Genomic DNA, 24839 nt, shown 5'->3' with positions numbered 1-24839 from the left:
TAGCCATAACTATAACATTATATGTGAATAACATGTACTGATAGAGTAATATCACTACGACTTTTGCGTTTATTTTGATTGAACCTAGAAAATTTAGAGATGATTTTCAAATGGGAATAATCGTGGCAAAAGAGGTTCTACAAAATCTTTAAATTTAACTGAGTTATTTCGTCAAAAAAAAATACAAAATAAAACTTTACATAAATTTCTAAAATCGCCGCTTTTCTATTGCTAAAATCAATGACTGCGATTAAACAATCTTTATCACATTGTGCCTAATGTCAATTTGTATTTAAACATAGTTTATAAACAATAACTACTTCCGGATAATAATTTTTCATATTACGTGCCAAAAACAATTGTTAAATAACACGATTATCACATAAAATCAATGTATTGTATGTTTAAGATGATTCATTATTGAATAATTTTTCTTAGTCTTTAATTTAAAAAAAGTAAATTGCCACAAATTATTCTAGAAATTTAAAATAAGATTACTAAAATAATACTTAATCACATTAAGTCTGAATGAATCAGTTTTAATTAGAAGCACTTTAGACACACTCTTGGCAGTGTATAAAATTTTTAGAAAACGTGACTATAAGGTTGACTAAGTGAGACGTTAACGGAAATCTGTCTTAGCGCCTTAAATAAGTACCTACTTAGACACAATAGACAAACAAAAATAATGTTTCAAAGTATTGAAAATTTGGTTATAATAAAATATTTCAGCACAAAAAAAAGAATACTAAAATTTAGTATTTTAAAATTAAAATTACTTATATTTTTTATTGAACTTGGAATTTTTAACAGTTTCATTTCTGACCGCATATCAGAAATCTAAATTTCAAAAAAATGTTTATTTGGGGCCGAATTGAAAATTATAATAAATATTGGGAAACTAGCAACCAAAGTTTTTAGACGTAAAATAGAAAAAAAAGATTAATAATATATAATACATTTTTAAAGTAGTTATAAGTTTGTGTTAATGAGCTTAAAAGAAGCACTTTTTAAAAAAACTGACTTTACGAAAAGTATTTAAGTACCAAAAACTAACTTTACGATTAATTATACCATTATTCGAATAGGTTGTTACCTATAGATTGAAAGCCTGTTTTTATCCTTATTAAAAGTATTTGGTAACGCTTTAAAATATTTCCTTTACGGATATAGTATTTTAATTGTCATATTAATTACTGGGGCTTTGTTCTTCGTTCCTTCATAAATAGTATTTACAATCATTTAGTAAACGTGATTATTTCAAATCTAAGCAGTTAAGCATCACTTGGATCAATTCAAACCGTAAAGAATAAGGATCTGAAAAGTTATATTTACAAATTTTAAAATATACAATAAATTAATAAAACTCACTTGAAAAAACAGCATGAATGCAACCCATTGATAATATTTCACATGTCGTACAGGACCTTTACTCATTTTTGAATTGTCCACGCCTGGATATGCCACTTCTTTGCCAACTTTCTTCAATATTGCACTTTCCACAATATATGTTGAATGTATCCAACAATACGTGTTCAATACTTCTTCAGGTATATCTCTGAAATTTCAAAAACAAAAAAATTCTAAATTTCAATTCAAAATTCTCGATAGAATTGAAAATGCTTACCTAGTGTGAACACAGTCAATAGGATTACCAACATATTGCCTAGTGGTAACAGCGATTGAAAATGTAACTAGTAAAATTACCGTTGCGTTACAGTGGAGTCGAAAAACTATTGAATCTGTTTTCACCAAACTAACCTATAAAAAAATTAGCATCGGTCATCATTTCTCATTAAAAATATATATAATGTGGAAAATGAAATCGAAAAATCAGTCTAGCCCAAAAAAATCCTCCACGACGGTAGATTTTCATGGAAGGTGATGGAAAATGTTTGTCTGAAGGTGCTTAACTAAATCATATTCCGATTTTCACCCATACGGAAGGGCAGAAGTTCCTTTTTCCGGGCACCACATTCTCTTTATTTAACATCGAAACAAACTGAATTTATATGCGTTTAAAAAAAAAGGACGGGTTTTGCCGAAAATTCGTTCTTAATGAAACTCAAGAACGACGCCTCACCATTTTTGATATATAAGGGTTTGAAAAAATGCTAATTAATTAGCTCAAAAATGTATGCATTATATTTTATATATAGCTGAAATTGAAGCTAAAATACGCGTTTTTTTTCCAATGCTTATCTATGGAATACGTTGAGGTCAGGTAACAAAATGTCAAGAGTCAAAAACTGTTTAGAATGGTCCAAAATTAACATAAAAATCCAATTTTTTATCAAAACCACTAAAACCACCACATTTTTTATCCAACGTATTCCCTTCTTTACTTATTTACCGTATTAAAAAAGTCTTGACTTCAAATTTTATCAACTACTCAACTAGCCAGTACTTATTCAACATAAAAAATAACAAAATCGATGTCAGAATGCTTTTGATTGACATTACTTTCATACCTTGACTCCAAACTTATATACTATTAAAGTATTTAATCCTTTGAGATAGCTACTACAGAAATGAATATAGATATTTCGAAAGTAGTTTTTAGAATTCGTTACACGTGGTTGTTTATACTCATTTAATAATTTTTTATATGTGTATTATGCAATAAATTTGGTATAAATTGTATGCTTTTTGATCGAATGTAATTGGAAAACGATTTGGCTTTATCTATTTACTGACTACTCACATGTAATTCTAATACAGACTTGTAAAATACCTTCATTATCTTTAGAACACGAAAGTTATATGAATAATTCTATTTTAAATGCTTCTGATCTTTGTTTGACATTCAATGACAGTCGTACATCGTTTCCGGCTTAAATTTTATTAAACAATAAAAACGAAAAATAGACATTACAAAAAAAATCAAAATATATTAGTGCCTGTTTGTAATAAATTTAATTAAATTATTTAGAAAATATCCAGTTATAAGGTAACACATAATACAATTTATAAAACTTTGGCCATTTAGTTCTTCTTTTAACAGAGCAATCAAAATTTTTCTAACTTGTGTTTGTCTATTTTATAGACTTCAATAATTTTTATAAAGATTGATATAATAAATATAAGAAATTCTGAATGCATATGGATAGATATTTTTCTCCAAATGATTTAAACTTGCATTATCTCAATTTCCTTTCAAGAATTTTTTAGTATTGGAGATTTCACAATTTATATTATTAAAAAAAAATGTAGGTATATCATTTATTTGTATTGCATCGAATCGTCTGGGTCATGGGCATTCGAAATAATGTATAAACAAATAGATACTGAAAATTTTGTCTGTAATTTTTTTTTTTTTTTTTTTTTTTTTGTTCAATTTATTTATACAGGATGAGCTAAGGCAGTATGTGATTTTGAAAACAATTTAAAAAGAAATTCTATCAATTCTTCCAAATTATTTTTTTAATATTTCCATATTTATTTATTTATTTTTTACCTGTATTACATAATAATACTTTTAAATAAATTATAAATTGTTTTTTTATTAAAATTAAGTAAATTATAAATTAGTCGATTCTAACAACTAGCAACATTTTCTTGTCTAAATAGAGGAGTGTCAGGAGAAACACAAACTGTATCAACCCACCAATAGCTGAAGCACAAAAAGATATCTTCCAGATGATCATTCATCCAAAATAATTATAACTTGTTCGTCTTTCTGGAGCTATTTTTTAAACTCATTTATATTTAATTTAGTTTACTTAAAACAATTTACAAGTTACTTAAAAAACAATTTATTTAATATTTTTAAATACTTTTTTATGCATTTTAAGATGGTTAATTACTAATTTGGATAAAATGATAGTATTTCTTTTTACAACGTTTTCAAAATCGCACAATTTTCTATCCCATAAGTATATGTAGATGTCTTTATTTCGTTTATTTCTAGCATAAAGAAAAAATTATTCGTAGAAATAAGTTTTTTTTAAAGACTGTGGCTTGTCAATTGTCATCAAAAAAATTTTCAATGTGTCATATTATTTATTGCATATGAACTATAATAATATAATTCAGCTTGAACACGTGTACAATGAAATATATATCATCACTGCAACTGAAAAAGAATAAATAATATACACTACAAAGAAAAATTTTCAAGTCATTTCAATACTACATAAAAATTATTCGAAGTCAGTAGGTAAATGCGAGTTTTTGCATTTATACCTTTAACTTTAATTATCGCGTTGCAAGCTACGGTGTCACAACGGCAAGATTTGAATTTAAGGGTTTGAAAAATGTCAAAAAGTAGAAAGTAATTTTATCTATGAGTCATTCATACCTGACTAATTGTAAAAGCTTGAGGCGCTCAATTTAACATATCAAAAATGATTCGAACACCTCATCTACTCCAAATGCCTAATTATTTTTCGATTCATTCTTGATATTAAGCACCTCAAGCTTTTACAATTAGCCGGGTATGAGTAACTCATAAATAAAATTATTTCCTACTTTTTAGTACAATAAAAGCTTCTCCTTTAAAAAATATTTTTTATTAAAATTTTTAATTTAAAACTTAAAACAAATGTGTATATATCAAATATGGTGCAAGCGATTAGAAACTCAGGACGCCACAACCTTACCATGTATTGTCATCCAAACTAAATGTGCATGCAAAATTTCAGCTCAATCGGAAACCGGAAAGAGGATCCAATTTGACTTGCATGATTTGATTACAGACAGACAACGGAACAAGTGAAACTAAATAAAAGCTTGTAAAATACAGCTGTGTGAAAAATAACAAAAGTTTATATATTATGATTATATATTATATATGTTATGTAATAATTATTCCATTGGCGAAATTCAATATATGTAAAAAAATTTATTGATGTCCTTTACGTGCTGTAATAATACTGAAGGGAAGTGAATCTGTAAATTCACACATAAAAAATACCTTTGAGATATACACAAAGTTCATTCCCTATGCCTATGATGTCAATATTGGATTTTTTTACCACCACGTTTGTTATTATGGTGTACTTATTTATACACATTATCTATAAACTTATGAAATAACCCGCAAATGGCAGTTACCACGACGGACGTTCTATTTGATAACTGTGATAGTGAAGAGAAAATACTATGATTCCTTTTACTTGCCAAGTTAGAGTATTGAGAAAGGTAAGTTTGGTTCGATTATCAAATTTATTTTGCGGCGAATTCGTATATAATAAAAGACAGTTCGTATGTCCAAAAAGTTTTAGCAAAACAATACGTAATCTCAGATCTATGTTTTTACCTTTGGCTTTAATAATTCTCATTTATCTTCATTACTAAACATTTTTTTTTTCAATTTTCCAAACAGCAGGTAAAACTAATCATAGATTTTTCACAGCATTATGGACTATTTTATGCTATCATTCCGGCTGCCGGATCACTATAACGTGTATCAAACAGGAGCTATGGCCATTTAGAAGGTGTTTAAGTATAAGACTGAACAATCACTTCCTATCAGCACTAAAATTCTTCAGTCTATGTAACTTCAAACGTAGCACTAGACTGCTTAACGTCCTCAAATTAGATGGGGCACCGCTGCATTCTAGGGAATTGTTAAATCAACAAGCTGCTAGAAATGGATCAAAGCTACCGGACACATGAATAAATAGACATTCGGAAGTTCCGTTTGCGAACTGGAAGCTGCTTCGTAAAGAAGATATTTTTAAAAAGGCAAAAATTTTGATGGAGGAAGGAACGTACTTGTGGTACTACAAGATCGATTTTCAATATAAGCAAAATTGATTTTGACTATTAGGCGGCAGACACGTGTGCCTAACCGGCAGGCAGCAGACACCTTGTGTATCAGGACTATTGCAGGGGATGTCACAGTGGGAAATATTATTTAATTTCTGTCACTGTCTAGTTCCAGCTCTTGTCATAGGGAGTTGGACTTACTTGAGCCAGCCTTTTTTTGATGATCTCTCCGACCTTAAGTCCGTTGAAATCAAAGCGCTTCTGCTGTTTTTAAACAACTCCAAATGGTTCATGGAGTAGTGTTCGGGATGGAACAACCCTTTCTTCGGTATAACAACGGAACCATTTGTCTAAGTAAGTTCCACCCCCCAGTCACTACAACCTAACCTAACCTAACCTATACACTCTAGATCATGAAGGTTATAAAGAAGGAGAAAGATCGCTATGTACTAAAGCATTAGCGCACCTGTCCCTGAAAATTTGTAGAATTTATAGTTCATTTTTAAGCCACCAGCCGCGCTATCATCAAGAAGTAGTATCTGCGAAGTTAGCTGTTGTTGTTAGCATAATGTACAAATTGATATATCATTTCAAATTAGCGCACAACAGCCCGCTTTTATTGATACTACTTCGCGGTCGCAGCGCCTCACTTATTTTATCCATATTTTGGGGACAATATGTTCTATAGCGATCGTTCTCCTTCTTATAAGCTTCATGCTCTAGATTTTTTACACTCGAAATGGATGGAATTAATATGTAATCTTTGAGAAGAATGCTACGGAATCCTAAACAAAACATTTTCAAAAGTTATAAAAAGTTTATAAATAGAAAAGACAGAAGATGTAAAAAAGAAAAATATGAGAAATGATACATAAAATTTCATATATTAGAACGAACGATATGAGTGAAGTGAGTATACGACACAAAACTCACACATTATTGGTACTTAAAATTATCATCATTCAGTTTTAAAATTATAATAATACATTCATGTAATGTTATAATGATGATATTCTTAGAGAAAGATAGAAATAAGTGAATGCAACAGCATAAACATCACATATCAACATTCTAATATTTACTAAAAATATAATATTTATTAAATGTTACTTAAATTACTTCTAATATAATCGAACATTGAAAACATCTGTCAATCAAATATATTGAAGACTTATTGTCAACAAAATGATATTTATAAATACATATTTAAAAAAATTTAATAACGTTTTGTATATATACCATTAAATGAAAAATTCATATTTTCCAAATTTGTACGGGTTAAAACAAACTACGATCCTTTATCAAAGCCTCACAATGTTAACAATTAATACCCCGAATACAAAGTTAACTGCTCACATAATAAAGAGAAACGAAAAGGAACGTATAACGTTGATAATACCCTTTTCGGCCCGTGTCTAAACAGATAAATGCTATAAACCGTCAAATGTTAATTACTTGAACCATGTAAAGCTATTATAGGATTTGTATGCCATTTTACGTCAAAAAGGTATTTTGTGATTTTTCCGTAAAATTTCACCATTTTCGAGATATTAACAATTTAAGTTTTTAAAAACGACGGTACCAATTTTAAATTTTTTGGCTTACCAAGATTCTAGAAAAATCTTGGAAAATCGTTTAGTATTCTGAAGAATAATTGTTGATTACTTCATGGATAACTCTACAAACTAAAGAATTTTCGGCGTCACTGCTATAGTACCATGAAAAATTTGCTTCAAACTTATTTATTTGTATTTAACATACTGTCATTTTCATCTATTTCTAGTTGGCGCCTAAAAATAATTTAGAGTTGAAATGTTTTTGTAGTTATTATCGTTCAAAGTGCCAAATTTTCATAAACTTGCAGCGTCCCTCGAGCAAAGTATCTTATTTTCTCATTGATTTTTTTCCCTTCCCAGAATTTGCACCTTGAACACGAGCCTGTTTAATATAAAACAAGCTAATATTCAGTCAGCCACCCGACAATGTCAGCGTAGGAAGTCGCATCGTAATTAGTCGAGTTCTCAGATTCTTGGTACGATATTTATTAAATGGATAATGCAAAATACATAAATGATTTGGGTAATTTTACCGTTTTGTATATACTTTATGTGTAAATTGCTTACACGAAGGCTTAATTCTACATAATTTTAGTTCGAATTTTCTAAATCGATGTTTTTTTTTTAAGTTATTTAAAAGTTTTCAGGATCTTGTCAAATCATATACTATTTAAACCAACAACTGTCTAGGATTCTGAGGAAAATTATATATATATACTTTTTTGTATATTCTCATAATCATGCTGAAACAGATCAACATTTGGGATGAAATTTGGCAAACAGATTCTTTCTGGGCCCAACTCTGAAATCCATCCAGACAGGCACTCACGAAGTTTCAAGTATGTATTAATCATTCAACAAAAAACGATGCTGTCCCGCGGACTAATACAAAACATTCTATTTTGACAAATGTTAATAAATTTAATATCTAAAATTCAAAGTCAATTAGATGATATTATTTAAATAAATACATTAACAAATTAAAATAAAACATTTGTTCAATTTATACAATTACACGTTTGGATGATTTTAATTTGCAAGTCAACAATTTTACCAGATTATACGACAAATGTTATTCATTTGAAAATTAAACAGTAAAACACTAGAGATAAAATGTTTATTCATATTTAAAATCATGAAAATAATTTTGGCCAAAATTTTATAAGCGATAATGAGACGACAATTAATGCCTAAAAACGGAAATTGTTAAATATTTCTTCTCAGGGAATAAAATTTCATTTATACTAAAGTATTAATTGAAAATACTTTCCATTGAACATGAAAATTTGAGGAAAGTATTTAAGCAACTTGTATGACGTAAATGTTAAATGTTTGTCAAATAATCGAAAACTGTTTATTATTGATGTATAACGTATACGTCATTCAAGTTGCCTATTATTTGCGCCACTAACTAATGCGTTACTTATTATATTTGACACCTAAGAAACTCATTTCCTGAGGTTTAACAAAATGCGAGCGGCTTCTTTCATTTTCCTTTATTTTTATCAACTGTAACTGTAATATAGTTTATAAAAAACGAGTAACTGACTATATAAAACAAATAACATATCAAAAAACTAAACTACATACACCACGCAGAATAAGTTTCAATTACAACAAATATGCAGTATTTTTAAAAACAATTTTAAAAATGTTAAAATCCTTGCGCCAACATCAACAAAACTATTCAATTTTCCAAAACCCTACAAGATAGAAAACTTCTTTTCAAAATGGTTTAATAATAAGAAAGGAACTGTTTGTAAATCCACTTGTGCTCCTCCCAATACTATAGAAATTATTTTGTTATTTTTTTTAAATTTCATCTGATATAATAAATAATTTTTAATATATTTTACTGAATATATTTAATACAAATTTTACAGTTATGATTTACGTTACGGCAAACGATTGTTTATGACCAAAAAAAATTATGTCATAAATTGTGTCAAATGAACTCAATTATTATAGTTAATAGTTTTGGCAAAATGAATATTTATGACACGACGAAAAGACATTATTTACCTGACTATTATGTTTTTTCTGTATAATAACTAATTGTAATTGTTTTGGCAGAAAAATATAATGATGATAATGTCATTATTAATTTTCATGATTCATACATAATAAAAAAATTTTGTAGACTCCCACACTAAAATGAATTTTTAAAAATTTGGAAACATGTATTCCAGAAAGCCAAGAAAGAACACACGCAAGAAGTTTATTGTAGCACCCATAATTTTAGCACTTTTATCTAAGGCAATTAACAACGAATTTCAAAACAAAAAGTGGTGTCTATTTAAACATGGTTTACCCCAAATTACTACCTGAAATTGCAAGTATCAGTAGAACAAAAAGGGATCGTTTTAGTCCGAGGAATCATTTTATACCACCCTATAACTACACCTAAGGATTAATAGCATTTAATAATTTTTCTTGCTTTTTTATGGGCTTCATCTTTAAATTGGATAATACTTTCAGCAAGATTTAAGAAACACCGAAACTCCCAAAAATCTAAAAGTTTCAACTTGAAACAAAATTTTTGAAATCGACTCTGAAAAGTCTGGTGTATTAAAATCTAATGAAATGTATATAAGTATTAATAGTTAAATTTAAATCATCCAAACGTGTGTCTTAATGCATTTAAATAATCTATCTTTCAACAAATTGTTTTCTATCTAAATGAAGACACAGCCAAAAATTTATATTTCAGATGCATTTGATATTTGATTGGATAGAATAATAATCAAAAATTAATTCAACCGTGAAAATTTCGATTTTCCATTGACAATACGTATAATATATTAGTAACCCTGAATATAAATAGATATTTGAAACAAATGCTTTTTTTTATATACATGTAGTTTAAATTTTGACTTGTAATACGTCGTTGCTAAATGTTGAGTTTGTTTTCTGCAGATTTATTTTTCAAACTACTTTTTCCCAACAATAAATAACATAATAAATAACATAGACCTCCAAAAAAGTTTATAAATTTTTCAGTAATTAGGGATCCGAATCCAAAAATAATAAACATTTCCATCTATCACGTCAGATTTTCTTGCATTTAAAAACTCATTTAAAAAAGCCAAAAATTGGATATTCAATTAATTGAAGGGATAAGTAAGCATGATATAGACTCACAAGAAAATCTCGAAATCTATACAAGAAAATCTCGAGATGGAAATATATAAAAAAAAAAAAACTTCCTCTGGAAAGTTAAAAAGGACTTGTTAGCCTTCATAGATTATTCTTCGAACAAGCACTGCAGCTTATGCTGGAACGATCATTATCTCCATAGATAAATGATCTACTTTATCCACTTTTCAGATTCTGTTTATTCAGTTTTTTCCATTTTTTTTATTACCATTTTAAACGGCTAAACTAATTCTGCTGAAAACTTTCAGTTCTTAAGTACGCGATTACGCGTCGAATAAGCCCAGTCACGTGATAATTTCATAACTGTTTCGCAAGATAATCGAGGCGAAAGAATCCGAACGAACATACGAACACACACACACACACACACACACACACACACACACACACATCACATTGAAAAGGTTTCATTCGGATATATCGGCATTGAAACCGCGGAAATATGTAAAACTGGAGATTTTCAAAATCGGCTCAATTACATTAACTTCCTCTGGGAAGTTAATCAATCTACTTATTCAATAACATGTATTTTCAAAACTACATAAACAATCTATGAATAACTTACGAAATCAATCTACGTATCCAACAAAATTTATTTTCAAAACTACATAAATAATCCATGAATACCTTAAAAAGTCAATCTACGTATTCAACAAAATTTATTTTCAACAAAATTATTCATGAATACCTTACAAAATCAATCTTAGTATTCAATAAAATTTATTTTCAAAACTACGTAAATACTTCATGAATATCTAACAAAATCAATCTACGTATCCAACAAACTTTATTTTAAAACCTGCATAAATAATTCATGAATACCTTATGAAATGGTGTAGGAATATCACTAAATGGTCTTTTTTGTGATACTCTTGATAAACCAATTCGTGCTAATCCAGGAGTCTTCCAAAGTAATTGATAAGAATAATTTCAAATTTAATAAAATTTATAATATTAATAACAAATATTATATTTAAATGATAAATAAATTATGAGATATTTAAAGCGTTTGCTCTGAAAATAAATCCAGCACGCTGACCAGCTTAGGTCACATAGATAACAGGCCTCAGTAACCACTCGGATGACAGCATATATGTGCTGTTCAGCGTACTGGAAAATGGTTGCAAAACACACGTTCTAAATGAAATGCTTTAACTCTTTCTTTAAATATTAATTGAAATCATCTTTTTACTTTATTATATTATAAATATAATTAAAAATCGAAAAAAAAATCGATATCGGGGTTTCAACGGAAATACACGTTTTGAGGGTCCCTGATTCCAAAAAAGTGGTTTTTTAAAAATGTTGCGTCCGTCGGTATGTCGGTATGCCGGTATGTCTGTTACCAAGCTGGAGCCTTCAAGTTTCAAACGATTTTTCTCAAACTCGGTACATAGGTTCAGTTTGGTCATAATTTCAGACGATTTTTTCCCTAGGCCTTTTTACAAGGGTACTTCCCTCTAAGCCAAAACAGGATTTTTGGGGTCGGCTCTAACGATTTCGATTAAACTTGGCACAAGGCTAGACCTTAAGGTATTCCTAGGATTGAAATAAGCCATATATCCGGGAAAATTCGAGAAGGCCCACACCCTAAGGAAAACCTTTCCAAATAATGGAAAATTACCTAGGGAGAGGCTGAGAGGACAGCAGTGAAACTTCGTATCAGGGTCTTACCTAGGTTTGATAAAATTCCCTTCTGGGACCCCTCCCCCTGGAGCCGTGGAGCTGGAGGGGATTAAATCGTCATAAAAGATCAAATCAACCCTACCCAAAATTGATCAAATATTATTTAAAATGTCTTTTTAAGTAACTTTTGTAACTTGGTAATCTTATAATTTTATAATATAATTAAGTCTTGTCCGATGTTTCAGACCGTTTAATTCTTTTATATTTAATATAAACCACTAAAAAGTTATGAGGGCTTTTCTTCAAAAAACTTCTTCGTTTTGACAAAAATTATTCTTTAGTACGATGATTCAATTTGATTTGAGAACGAATTGCCCAAGCAATCAATGTAGTATGTGGAAATTAATTCGACTACCTTTGCTTTTATCGTGTCTACTCTCATGTAACGAACTTTGTGAAGTGCTATACAGTAGATACATATATCCAATCTACTTTAGTTTTCATAAATTGATTCAAATAAAATGTTTTCTTAAAATAACTCAATAAAATGCATTAAACATCAAAAATTTCAATAAAATCTGTTCGAGATATCATTCGAGACAAATAGGTAAACATTTTACGATTTTTGATATTAGCAAGAGTAGGTAGTGCCACGATAAAAAAAAAGCATAAAATTGCTTTTAACAAATACATATCTTTTTAATAACTGTCAATATGGAGTTTGTCACAAAGCCAAATGTTAATTACATTATTTTATGTTGACCCATTCTTCAATAATTATGAAGTTTGAAGATTGATTTCTAAATCGTTAATTAGTTAACTTATAGCATTCATAATTATGTTATTATAATAATTTTTTTTACGATTGTATAACAATGTGTTTATAGTTTGTTTGTTTTATTCGGTGTACGTTTCCTGTATAATTTGTGTTAAAAACTAAATAAAATTTATAATTGTTATAATTGGACACTTGACAAGTATAGGGGGTGTTCAGTGTTTACTTGTCCATTCACGAATGCTACAGTTTTTTTTTCTAAAGTTTTTGGGCACTTGCATAACAGTCTTTTATAACATTTTTATAAAAGTGTTGATAAAATCACTTAATTTATTGAATTTCGCAAATTCAAAAGAATCATGGAATCATAAGAATTCATAAGAATCATTTTCCTAGAAAACTAAAAACTAGAATTTTTTAGAAAGTTTTTTTTGATATTAAGGTGACTTTTGGACGTGAGGTATTGTATTAGTGAGTTGTTAGGTTCTTTTTTTATACATAGGTACTAACTTTTAGTATAGAATTTAAAATGAAAAAGCTTCAAATAAGGGATAGTGGTATATAATGATCCCTCGTTGTTTTAAGGGTGACATGAAAAACATCTAGTAGGTATATTTATCGATAGATGGCTTCCACGTTATCAACTTCATCGTTCAGCAAAGGCGTTTTATAAGCTAATTTGTGCAAAAATACTAATTTTACTGCTTACGATTAATGGTAAGGCTAATTTCAACGTAAAATTTCTTCCTTTTTTTGTGTTACACTTTGCCGACTGGTTGTTTTACTGTTGGCTTCTGTTGACTTTTAATAATATTATTACACATTTTGACAAATAATTTTTGGGTCAGTTTTTAGGACGATATTCAAATATGTCGTTACTGGTAAAATGTTGATGATAACTTTATATACGTTAAAGTGATCCCTATTTTGTGAATAAAATTATAATAGATAAAACGATCCAGCATCATGTGGTGAATTTTGAATGTGATGGGATCATTTTACACACTATTCTTACAAGGTTGGTCAAAACGATCCCTTTTGTATTGTAACACTTGAATAAAGAAACCAAAAATTTTTCGACGTTGTACATATGTCGAATAGTTTGGCTATAGACCACCTTCCCCTAAAATCAATTTTTTTTAAATATTTATTACTCCAAAAAAATAATTATAATTGATGCGAAGAGTCTTCCCTATATAATAAGTTATTTGGTTTTCAAAAAACGTGCGGTAGAGAATGCGAGTTAGTGCACTGCACATAGGCAAAATTCGATAGATTAAGTGATTTTTTGATTTAAATGTCAAAATTCCATTATCGGTAAAAAACCAGTAAGTTTTCAGGTGCCATATGCACTTCAGTCCAATCCAATTTCATTAAGAGAAAAAGTTTTGAAATCAACATTTTCGCCATTCGTTTTAACTCAGAATGCTTGCATTTAAAAAATATTGGAGCGTATTGTTACTTACTGAAAATTTGTATTAAACGAAAAAAAACACGTAGAGTCAGTTGAGAAAATGTGAATTTAATTGACCTAAATGTGTCAACAGCCCACAGTGCGTCTGAAATTTTTAATAATTAAACAAAGTATTCAAAATTAATTGTAAGATTAAAATGTGAACTTTTTTTGTAAATAAATTCATTCAATTTCTACACCTTCTGATTATATTCATGAAAGAGTTAGAACATTTGTTTCGTAAAATTAGAAAACAAAGAAAATTGATACATACCTGTGTCATAGAATATAAAATATCCATCATGGGACCAGAGCCAGTGTTATTATTATCCTTTTTATCGTTAGCTTTTTTTCGTTGCCGCACCTGTGTTGAATCAGTTCCAGAACGTTTCTTCTTTGTTGTACCCGTTTGCTGCTGTTTTGATTTGACAGTGGTATCTTTATTTTTTCCCATTAGGAGGTGAGCTATGGAGCCATAATATATAGTCATTGGTTCAAGCACATATGAACATTGGTACAAATATTAAATTGGATATTTTTTTAATAAGTTAATATAAAAAAGTTATTTCGAATTCCTTTCGTTTTTTTTAGCTGTTTACAGTCGTTTTCAATAATTTTTGTTTCATTTTGAAGAATTCATATCTGAAAATGAAAAATTTTATGTCTATAATTTTTCTACATAAACGTCTAAAATTTATCTACATAAAAATCGAAGATTCAGTTGTTACACCATGTAACACCATGTATATATAAAATATATCAAGGTATATTAAGTTTAGTCCCAAGTTTGTAACGCTTAAAAATATTGATACTAAGAACAAAATTTTGGTACAGGTGTTCATATAATGACCTAATTAGTGCATTTTCGGTTGTCTGTCTGTCTGTGACACGATGACATGAACACGATAACTACAAAAATTAAAAGAGATATCGAGCTGAAATTTGTATAGCGTTCTCAGAACGTAAAAAGTGAGGTCGAGTTCGTAAATGAGCAACATAATTTTATTTTTAAATAATTTACGGGCAGTTGGTCCACTTTGCAGGCTTAGACTGATATGTTCTTCGATTTTTCCTTGTGATTTTTTATCTCCAAACATTAGTTTATTTATAAAAATAAAACTAGGATAAGTCGAAAAGAAGAATTTATTAAAAGATTTACAATCACAAACGAAAAGAGACTGCTTTTTTACATGGTACTTGACAAATCAAACACAAGAAAATTTAATTGAAAAATGTAAAATCTGAGTCTCTCTGTTCGTCCATTTACAAATTTCAGATAAAAAGTTATTAATAAATAGGTAATTAAATTTTCCTTGAGTAAATACGCAAAATGCAAAGCATCTCTAAAACACAGTTTGGGTAATAATGTTGATTTTTTTTAGGTCACTCATAAACTATTTTAAGTTCATAAAATCATGTTTGTTGATATAATAATTTATATATACTTAAACTTGCCATTTTTTATTGCTTTTTATTAGCTATAAATTTATATTTACATCTAATTTAATTGTGGATTTAATAATTGTTGATATGTAATTCATTTTACACACGTGCTGTGTCATTGCATAAATGATTCAATGCAATGATTTATATTATATACTGATTATTAAAATTTTAATTTAAGATAATTCAATGTTCAAAAGCGCTTCTTTTGCATTCACTGTCAGAAGAAATACCCCCAATATATCTCGTGCAACCCTCTTTTTTACATTAATTTTGGTATTACACCCAAAAATTAACCCTTATTCACTTTATTATTTAAATTTTAAATTTATAATTGAGAATCTGTACTAAAGCATATCAAACATACATGTCTTTCCGTCACTTCCACCATTTTAATTTCATATTCGTATGTAAAATTTATTATATCAGCTAAATGTAAGAAAGTAATTACTCAGAAATCAGAAAGAGAATAAGGCAAAAGAAGATAAATGCTATTTCTCTGTCCCTATGTATGCTTAGATCTTTAAAACTACGAAACGGATTTTGATCCGGTTTTTTTTATAGATAGAGTAATTCAAGAGGAAGGTTTATATGTATAATACATGAATAATATAGTAGAGAAACACTGATAATTTAGAGATTGATAATTTTTTAATCACGTAAAGACATTCTGTAGTAGGAGGAGGGTCGCTAGTGATTACATAGGAAGTTCAATGCACATTGGTGCTTAAATCAGCTTACAAAACCCAGTTTCAATAAAAGTATGTCTTTTCTTCAATATTTTGTTGAAAAAGTCATATTAATTTGTCATGAAATGAGTTATCATTTATCATTCCCAAAAAATACGACATGGTCACTGCAATAACTATATATTTTAAAGGATTTTTTTAATTTATATTTTAATTTATTGTTCTTTTATGTGTCCAAAACGTATTCTTAAATACGACAATGAATGTATTTAATTTTTTATTATTAAAAAAAAAAAAAAAAAAACTTTAAAACTATTTTGTTACAAATCTAAATAATAATATATTTTAAATACAAACAAAAAAAATAAACAAAAAAATATATATATTAAAAATGTATTATCGTATGAATATCACAAAATAATAAATATCTGTGTCAATCATGTCATAATGATTCTGTGACAATTGCAGGAGCGTGTGTAGAAACTTTTTCAGTAAGAGCCGCGAAAAGGCATATGTTGACTAAGCACGAGCCATGTCTCCAAGAAAAAAAAGAGTCCAGAAGTTTTCAAATTCAACAACAAAAAATTTTTCTGTAAGAAATTCAGCATTAAAAAAAATTAATCATTTTAATCCCAAAAAACTTTGTTAGAAATATCTCAAAGTGTTGAATCTCTCATCGCCACCATTGGAAAAGTTGCTTAAGTACCTTAATGGTATCGGAAATATGAAGATATGAGTAAACTTTCATTTTTGAGGCCGTAAGCCATTTACATAAATCTTGTCTCACTTGTAGCTTTAACTACGTGACTCGTCGGAAGTCATTCATCTATGAGCTGAAGACAAATTTTGAAACTAAATAAAGTTAATAAAAAGAATTGATTTTTTGATATTTGTACATTTTTAGTCATACTTCGGACCTGAGTAGGTTCATTTTGATCGCTAACCCCTTCAATTGTCAACGGCGGTTCTTCAATTTTCAAAAACAAGCAGGTATATAAATTCGAAAAAAATATCATTAATACTAAATAAAAAGTACTTGCTTTTTAATCCATTTAATGTTATCTAAACTAGAAACCCCGAAACTTACAAAAACTAAAAAACCCCGAAAAAACTATCGTTCGGGGGCAAATTGTTTATCATTTTGGTTTTTTATAACATTACAAACCCATTCCCCATGGTCACGAAGTGTGTATACCTCAAAAAAGTTGATTTCCAAATTGAGGCACTGAACTATAGCCCCCTGACCATCTTTCCAAAAGACGACATTGAATAGTAGCGAAAATATTTGTTAAAAATTCAACATCTATTTAATTGTAGTAGTATAATGTCGTAATGGATAACATGCTAAATTAAAATGACTGACGTTTACGTTCGAATCGTTATAATTATTATTACAGCTACATCTCGAAAATAAAATAGTTGACCTGAATTTATGATTATAATTTATACATTCTTAACTTTGTAAATACATAATTTTTTTTAAAGATGTGTTTCATTTGTTATTTTCTTTTATGACGTTCAAAGAAAGCATCGTTATTATGACCGTAAGGTAAAAGCTAAATTGGATGTCTTTTTGTTAAAAGTAAAATATGGTTCACATACGTAAATATTATCTTATACAAAGTATAGGAGAAGGTGTAGTACCTAGAATCAAAATTAACATTTATGTGTTTTTTCAATTCAAATATATTAAACAACTATCAATAAACATGTGTGAACCATGGTACAACATCATAATGTATCATTTTTCACACCCTAATCTTCCTTGAATCATCTCCACCGATTTTACCTGAAGCTGGTCTCTTCAAATGTAATCATTACAGGTCTCACTATAGGGACAAGATCTTGAATGTATGTTATAATTGAAAACCATTAACGTTTCTCACATAGGAATCTACTTATTTGAGCGTCCGGAAATAGCCTAAATCACCACTATTTTTCATGACTCGGCTTGAATGAGACTTCTTTTTCCCACTTAAACTTCGGTAACTTATACTTGCGGGCACATTAAGAACCAAAATATTAAATTGTAAAATTAAATGCATGTACATATATTACCGTGTATCAATGGCACATTATGTTAGTCGATTCAAAATACATCGCTTTCCGAAACTTTACCTCCTCAAAACTTAACGTTATGTTTAAAATTGTGTTTGAAATAACCAATCATTGACGTCGAGTATGATTTATAAAACAATATGCAATGATCAACTTGGAAATAGACAGACAGAAAAATCAAAAGATTTTAAATTTCGGAGAAAAAATATCACTATTAGTTTATTCGAAAACAAAACCACATTGACAAGCAATCTTCAGTCTATTTGCATTCTCATAAAAGCCCTCATGTCAATACAAATGCTTACCAGTTAAAAGCGCCTTGAATCATTCTGCCGAGAAACTATACAATGATGCAAGGTATATTGAACTCAAGGCAGTTCAGTTTACCTTACTATTTCAAGATCAAAAAAATAAATTTTTTTTCTATTTATTTATGCACCTTTGTTTATGATTTTAGTTTTGCATCTTTGAACTCGATAAAAACACAGAAAAAAAATTCTTTATATTCAAATCGTTTGCATCGCTCTATACACATAAAATACACACACAAAAAGTGTGTTTTTTAAATATTTGTTTAATTACTGGGTCTTTTACACCCAAGAGAGCATACCGACGAATTAACGTGCTTTGAATAGTTCTACAAAAATTGGACTAAAATAGGGCAATAATGTGATCCTCAGATTTTTTGTCGACAATTATGATAAATAGTGGCTAGGCGTATTATGGTAAATATTTCTAAATGTTAAATTATGGAGCTATAAAATGGCCCTCTTAAAATACCCTAATTTGTAGGACTACCCATTTAAAGAATTAGTTGTTTCGTTTTCCTGCGAACTAGTTGGAGAATTTTATACATTTTATCTCAAAAAAAGTTTTATTCTTTTTTGTTCGATAACCACATATCTAAAATAGTTCTGTGCAATTCTGAAACACCTTATAAAAACACTAAATTGTCATCAGAAAACAACTTCAAAGAATAAATTATTTTCGCATTTTATAATGGAAATTAAAAACATTTTTAAATTGAAATTTATATAAACAATCAAAATTTTAAAATAGGTACATATTCATAAATTTTTAATATTCTATAATTATTTAAATTTACAATTCATAATTTTCAAGTTTAAAACCATCACATCACAAAATGTTTCAGATCTGTCTTACAAAGAATGTCTGAATGTCTTACAAAGAAAATTGACAAGTTACCAGCCTTTCAACAGCCTTTTGCAACTGGAACCAGAAATATCCTAAAGAAATTACTATCCAATCCAAAAGTCTCATAAGAAAAAATAATTTAAATAGTTTTTGATAATAATATCAATTTATAAAAAAAAAAATGTTCGCAACTAAATGAGGTTGCTATCCAAAACGGAAAATTTTCCAAAATTTCCCAAATTCTTTCAATTTATGACCCTATTTATCAACAAAACCGTTAAATTTTTAACCAAATATTTAATTGAAATGGGCTAAAAGCTCTAAAGAATATTTTCTTGTAAATGTGACCATTTCCATATAAAAGCTATAGGAAAAGACGCTCATGTTATTTATTTAAACCAGATTGAATACAAAAATAAATGAGAAGAAAACTTTATTTCCAGCATTTTTGTCTATTTAAATTAAATTTTAAAATTAAAAAGAATTTTTACTTAAATTTTCAGTTTATAAAATAATAATAAATACATTCAAATATGTTTCCCAGACCCTCCACCATTTTAGCATTATGTTGTATATGCTCTGCAAGTCGCTTCCACCATAATCATAATTAGTACATATTCCGTATATTGTATTTAGCGCGAATAGTAATTGATTATATTGCCAACAGATTCATAAACTTATATCTTTCAAAGTATTGCCACAATTACAGAACATCGAAAGTTTTAGTACAATATTTAACCCCTCAAATAATTGAAATGAAATGCAACGGCAACAGCGAACAAAACTTCAACAAAAATCTATAATGTTTAAAATTTTTGTTGGTTGATTTTCTAAACTAACTTTGGCCAATGCGGTTTTCATGGTTTTTATTAGAAAATTATTTCGAAAAGTGTTTCATTGTTTTTGGCAAAATAAACTGCTCATAACTATGGATAAAATAAAAACATTTTAAGCTATTTTTGATGCAACCTAACTTATTTATCTACAAGCTACAGGAAAAGGAATCTGTTGAATATTAACAAGATGCAATTCATGATTGGAAAATAAGCGATACATAGACATATATCTATTACAATATTCTTCTAACTTCATAATTTGTTTTTTTGGTCTTATTTTCGATAGAACAATGTATAATATTGTCAAAAATATTTAAAATATTCAAATAACTACAAAGTCAAAAAAAAAACAAGATGCAAATTATATATCAGAGATAGTAAAACATGATATTTTGAATGCTGTCGGAAAAATCATATTAGTTTAATTAATTACCAAATTATGTTAAATTAAACGATTTATGTTCATACATCGTTTATTATCGCATGATCTTTCAAAAATTAGAAAAGTGGGGTGATTCAAAAGTACATATAAACATTACACAATTTTGTATTCGTTATTCATTACCGACGTGGATATGAAATAACGATTCGTTTATCAACGCACAAAAAGACACAGTATTATTTTTGGCAAACCAAAAAAAAAAAAACAGGAATTTAAACAAGAAATTTACAAACCTTTTAGTTATTCAAAATGAAATTTAAATCAACACATGATAAATTTAAATCAAAAATTCACACACTTGAATTTCGATTGACATTAGTGCCATCTGAACGAAGAACATTTTAAATTTCCCACTATTTTTAATGTTTACGTGTAATTTTTAATAAACGGCATAATTATTTTGTAAAAACAACTCAACTGACACACGGTGGACACACATTTAGTAGAAAAAAAAAATTAAAAATATTAGATAATATTTGTCGTAGAGTGAAAACAAGAAATATAAATGTCCCTGATTCTGATAGTATATAAGTTTAAAATTAGCCCGATTTTAATATATTTATTTTCATATGAATATACAACTATTCTCTTATTGTGTATCTATTCTTTTCGAATACGTTTTTAAAAATAAAACATGAATCAAAAGCGTAAATATAAATATAAATTTCTTAAAAGTCGACCGTTAATTTTTGCGTATACATATATAAATTGTCACATAAATACATTGTCACAATACGTTAAATTCATATACGCATAGGTGAATATACAAAATAAGATTGCCAATTTCGATTGTTATGCTGAACAAAGTCAAGTTACATGGATAGCAGAAGCCATAATGGTATAAACGCGTAAACAAGTAACTTCACAATAAATTTGACTTCAAGAGGTCTGGATTTTTGGCAGTTTCTTTTCTTATTATACCTACCATGTATATATGAAATATACCAAGGTATACTAAGTTTAGTCCCAAGTTTGTAACGCTTAAAATTATTGATACTATGAACAAAATTTTGGTATAGGTGTTCATAAAATCGCCTAATTAGTCCATTTCCGATTGTCTGTCTGTCTGTCGTCTGTCTCAAGATGAAATTTTTATAGCGTGCTGGGGACGTAAAAAGTGAGGTCGAGTTCGTAAATGAGCAACATACGTCAATTGGGTCTTGGCTCCTTAGGGCCGACCTTGTAAACTGTTAGAGATAGAACAAAAGTTAAAATATAAATGTTCCTTATAAAAAAATAAACAACTATTTTTTGAAACTTTTTTTCGTAAACATCACTGTTTACCCGCGAGAGCGCAAATTATGCGCAAATTTTAAAGTATCTATTATATGGGAATATCAGTTTTGTATGTGTGACATGTACGTATGTGAAATTTGACAGAGTAATCGACACTTTACATAGTATTTCAACAATTAACTCAGTCAATTGTTCGTTTTCACTTGCTAAAAGTAGGTTGAGACGAATGCTACACTAAGTCACCTAGCACCTGAGCGCTTTTTCAAAAAAATAATGCAAAAATTTTAAAATCATTTTAAGCAAATCTTCTTAAATAATGTTTAATGCACTTATTTTAACAGTAAAATTATCCCATTACATTTTTTATCAATCATTTCACATAAAGTATTAAGTATTCTTTTACATTGCATTAACGATTAGTGTGAAATCACTGGTAAAATCATCTAAATCAACAAATTCAAGACTCGTCTAATGATCATTTGGGGTCATTTTAACTACCTATTATAATTTTACACACAAAATAAGGATCATTTTAACGTATATAAAGGGGATCATTTTATCCGTAACGACATATTTGAATATCGTCATAAAAACTGACCTTAAAACTTATGATATTATCATTAATTTCTATGATTCAATTCTAAGAAATTTTATCAAAAATCTTAAGGATAGGTATGTTACTAATCGCTCGTCACTCATCGTATGCGACACCCGATTATCAGAAAACTATCCACGGAACAGATGAAATTATTAGATATAATTAATAACTAAACGATTTTTCGATCATAATTCCATACAGTGCAGTTGAATACAATCACATTTATTTGCAATTAGTTATGCGGGGTTTTACTATGAACTTATCAAATAATTAAAACATCAGCTTTCCATAAATATTAACTAAAGAACGGCGACCAACAGAGGGTATAAAAATTATCTGAAAATTTATTGGACTCTTGTTGATTGGTCAACTTTTATAACAACAGAAATTTATTTTCAAATCTATTTCGATATTTCAAACAGCAAGAAAATATTTACGATGACAATGATTCAACCAAACAGTAGGTATTAAAACTGTCATTCACCACACACACAAAAAAAAAAAAAACGAAATAGCGAAAAAAATAAATTACACACACAAACTCCTCCTAATATTTTTAACAACATTGTCTAATTATCATTTACAACTTATAATTTAAAGAATGATGCCAAAATTTTGACATAAAATCATTAAATGTTAATCGTATACAGTGTGTCTACCGATGGAGTTGACAAGAGTACAAAAGATTATAGAACGTTGGATACGAAATTATGTCTAGAAAAATATTCCGGAAGCGTTTTTCTGCACATAAAATATTGCAAAATCTATAAACAAATAGAGATGAAAAAAAGGTTTTTAGTTTTTCGCCAATATTTCATAAAATATTAATATTTACGAAATTTTTTAAAAAGTTGGAGAAATTTTCAATAAAAATTACCTCTATCATTTATAATTTTAATTCAACGCTGAATATAGGTCTTTTTGCTTCATTTTTAATTGTTGAAAAACCCTGTATTGAATTTGTAGAAGAGTTTAAAACAACAAGACAATATTTATCATAAGCAAAGTTGTAGAAAATTAAATTTCGTACAGTTTATCGATGGCTACAATAGGTAATTTACTGAATTGGAAAGTTATTGCTTTGGCCCAATAACTTTCCACAAGATATCCACGCGATGACTTTTTAAAAAAACATTTTTTTCAAATTTGGCGATTGCTTAATAATATCGGGGTGAGTGTACTACAATTTATGATGAAAATGTACTAATAGCACTATTAATCCCGGATTACAATTAAAAATCGTACTTACAATATCGATTCAAACAAATATATAAACACCTGCTTTGTTAAACACACATCGTCTTAAACCAAATATTAAAGAAAATTTCTGAAATATTTAAGAAAATTTTCCACATATTTACTTGAAAAATAATTCTTTTAAAATTCATATTGAATTTTCGATAAACCTTTTACAATAAAACGACGCTTTTACTAAAAACTTATGAGTGGTTTGCTTGTGTATAGGGATCAAGTAATATTATGGTCCAAGAGCTCGCTGCAAAAAACCTGGCCTATCGAGTTACCGGATGAAGTATTTTTTAAATGATACTACTCACTGTAACTATTAAAAAAATCATTTAGTGCCAGGGCAAATATGGTGCATAACCTTGCTATATTTTTTCTAAGGTACATTTTTTGGACATAAACTGTACCAATCGAGTAACCGCTTGAAACTGATTTTAAAATGTAGTTTCGAGTGAGTAGAAAATAATTATGAACAACTGCCTCGGTCAATCTGGTGCTAACCCCATGGCACGACACATTTTATAATTTTTTTTTTGTTGAGTTACCGTACCTATCGAGTAACCGCTTCAAACTGTAATTAAATTGAAGTTTAAACATTTCTTATTAAGAAAATATATTAGTGCCACTTCTATTTTAGTGACAAATGCCCGGCACGATACTTTATATTCCTTCAAGTCCCATACTATTGCTCATATAATCTATAACAGATACATTGGGGAATAAATGAATAAACATCTAATGGATAACAATTACAGTTATTTTTAAGTGATTTTTTTTATTTATACGAGTATTTTATAAAGTATCAACATAAAATACAATGAAAGTTCTCTCATATACATATTTTACTATAAAATTAATT

General features: G+C 28.4%; 1 protein-coding gene across 4 annotated transcripts in view; it reads right to left on the bottom strand.

The window, feature by feature from the left end:
• LOC123293379 (innexin shaking-B) overlaps positions 1–14794 on the bottom strand; it is a 54028-nt gene extending 39234 nt beyond the window's left edge. For all 4 annotated transcript variants that reach the window (XM_044874178.1, XM_044874179.1, XM_044874180.1 and 1 more), the window contains exons 1-3: positions 14553–14794; positions 1628–1761; positions 1372–1558 (exon numbers count right to left, since the gene is read on the bottom strand). In XM_044874178.1, coding sequence (XP_044730113.1) covers positions 1372–1558; positions 1628–1761; positions 14553–14768 — 537 coding nt within the window. In that variant the 5' untranslated portion in view covers positions 14769–14794. The remainder of the gene's footprint in view (positions 1–1371; positions 1559–1627; positions 1762–14552) is intronic.
• Between the last annotated feature and the right edge of the window lie 10045 nt (positions 14795–24839).

Source organism: Chrysoperla carnea, chromosome 2 (assembly GCF_905475395.1).
Source record: "Chrysoperla carnea chromosome 2, inChrCarn1.1, whole genome shotgun sequence".
In the NCBI taxonomy this organism is placed as follows: Eukaryota; Metazoa; Arthropoda; class Insecta; order Neuroptera; family Chrysopidae; genus Chrysoperla; species Chrysoperla carnea.
The sequence above is the reverse complement of the archived record's forward strand: the minus strand, read 5'-3'. Positions and strand labels throughout refer to the sequence as shown.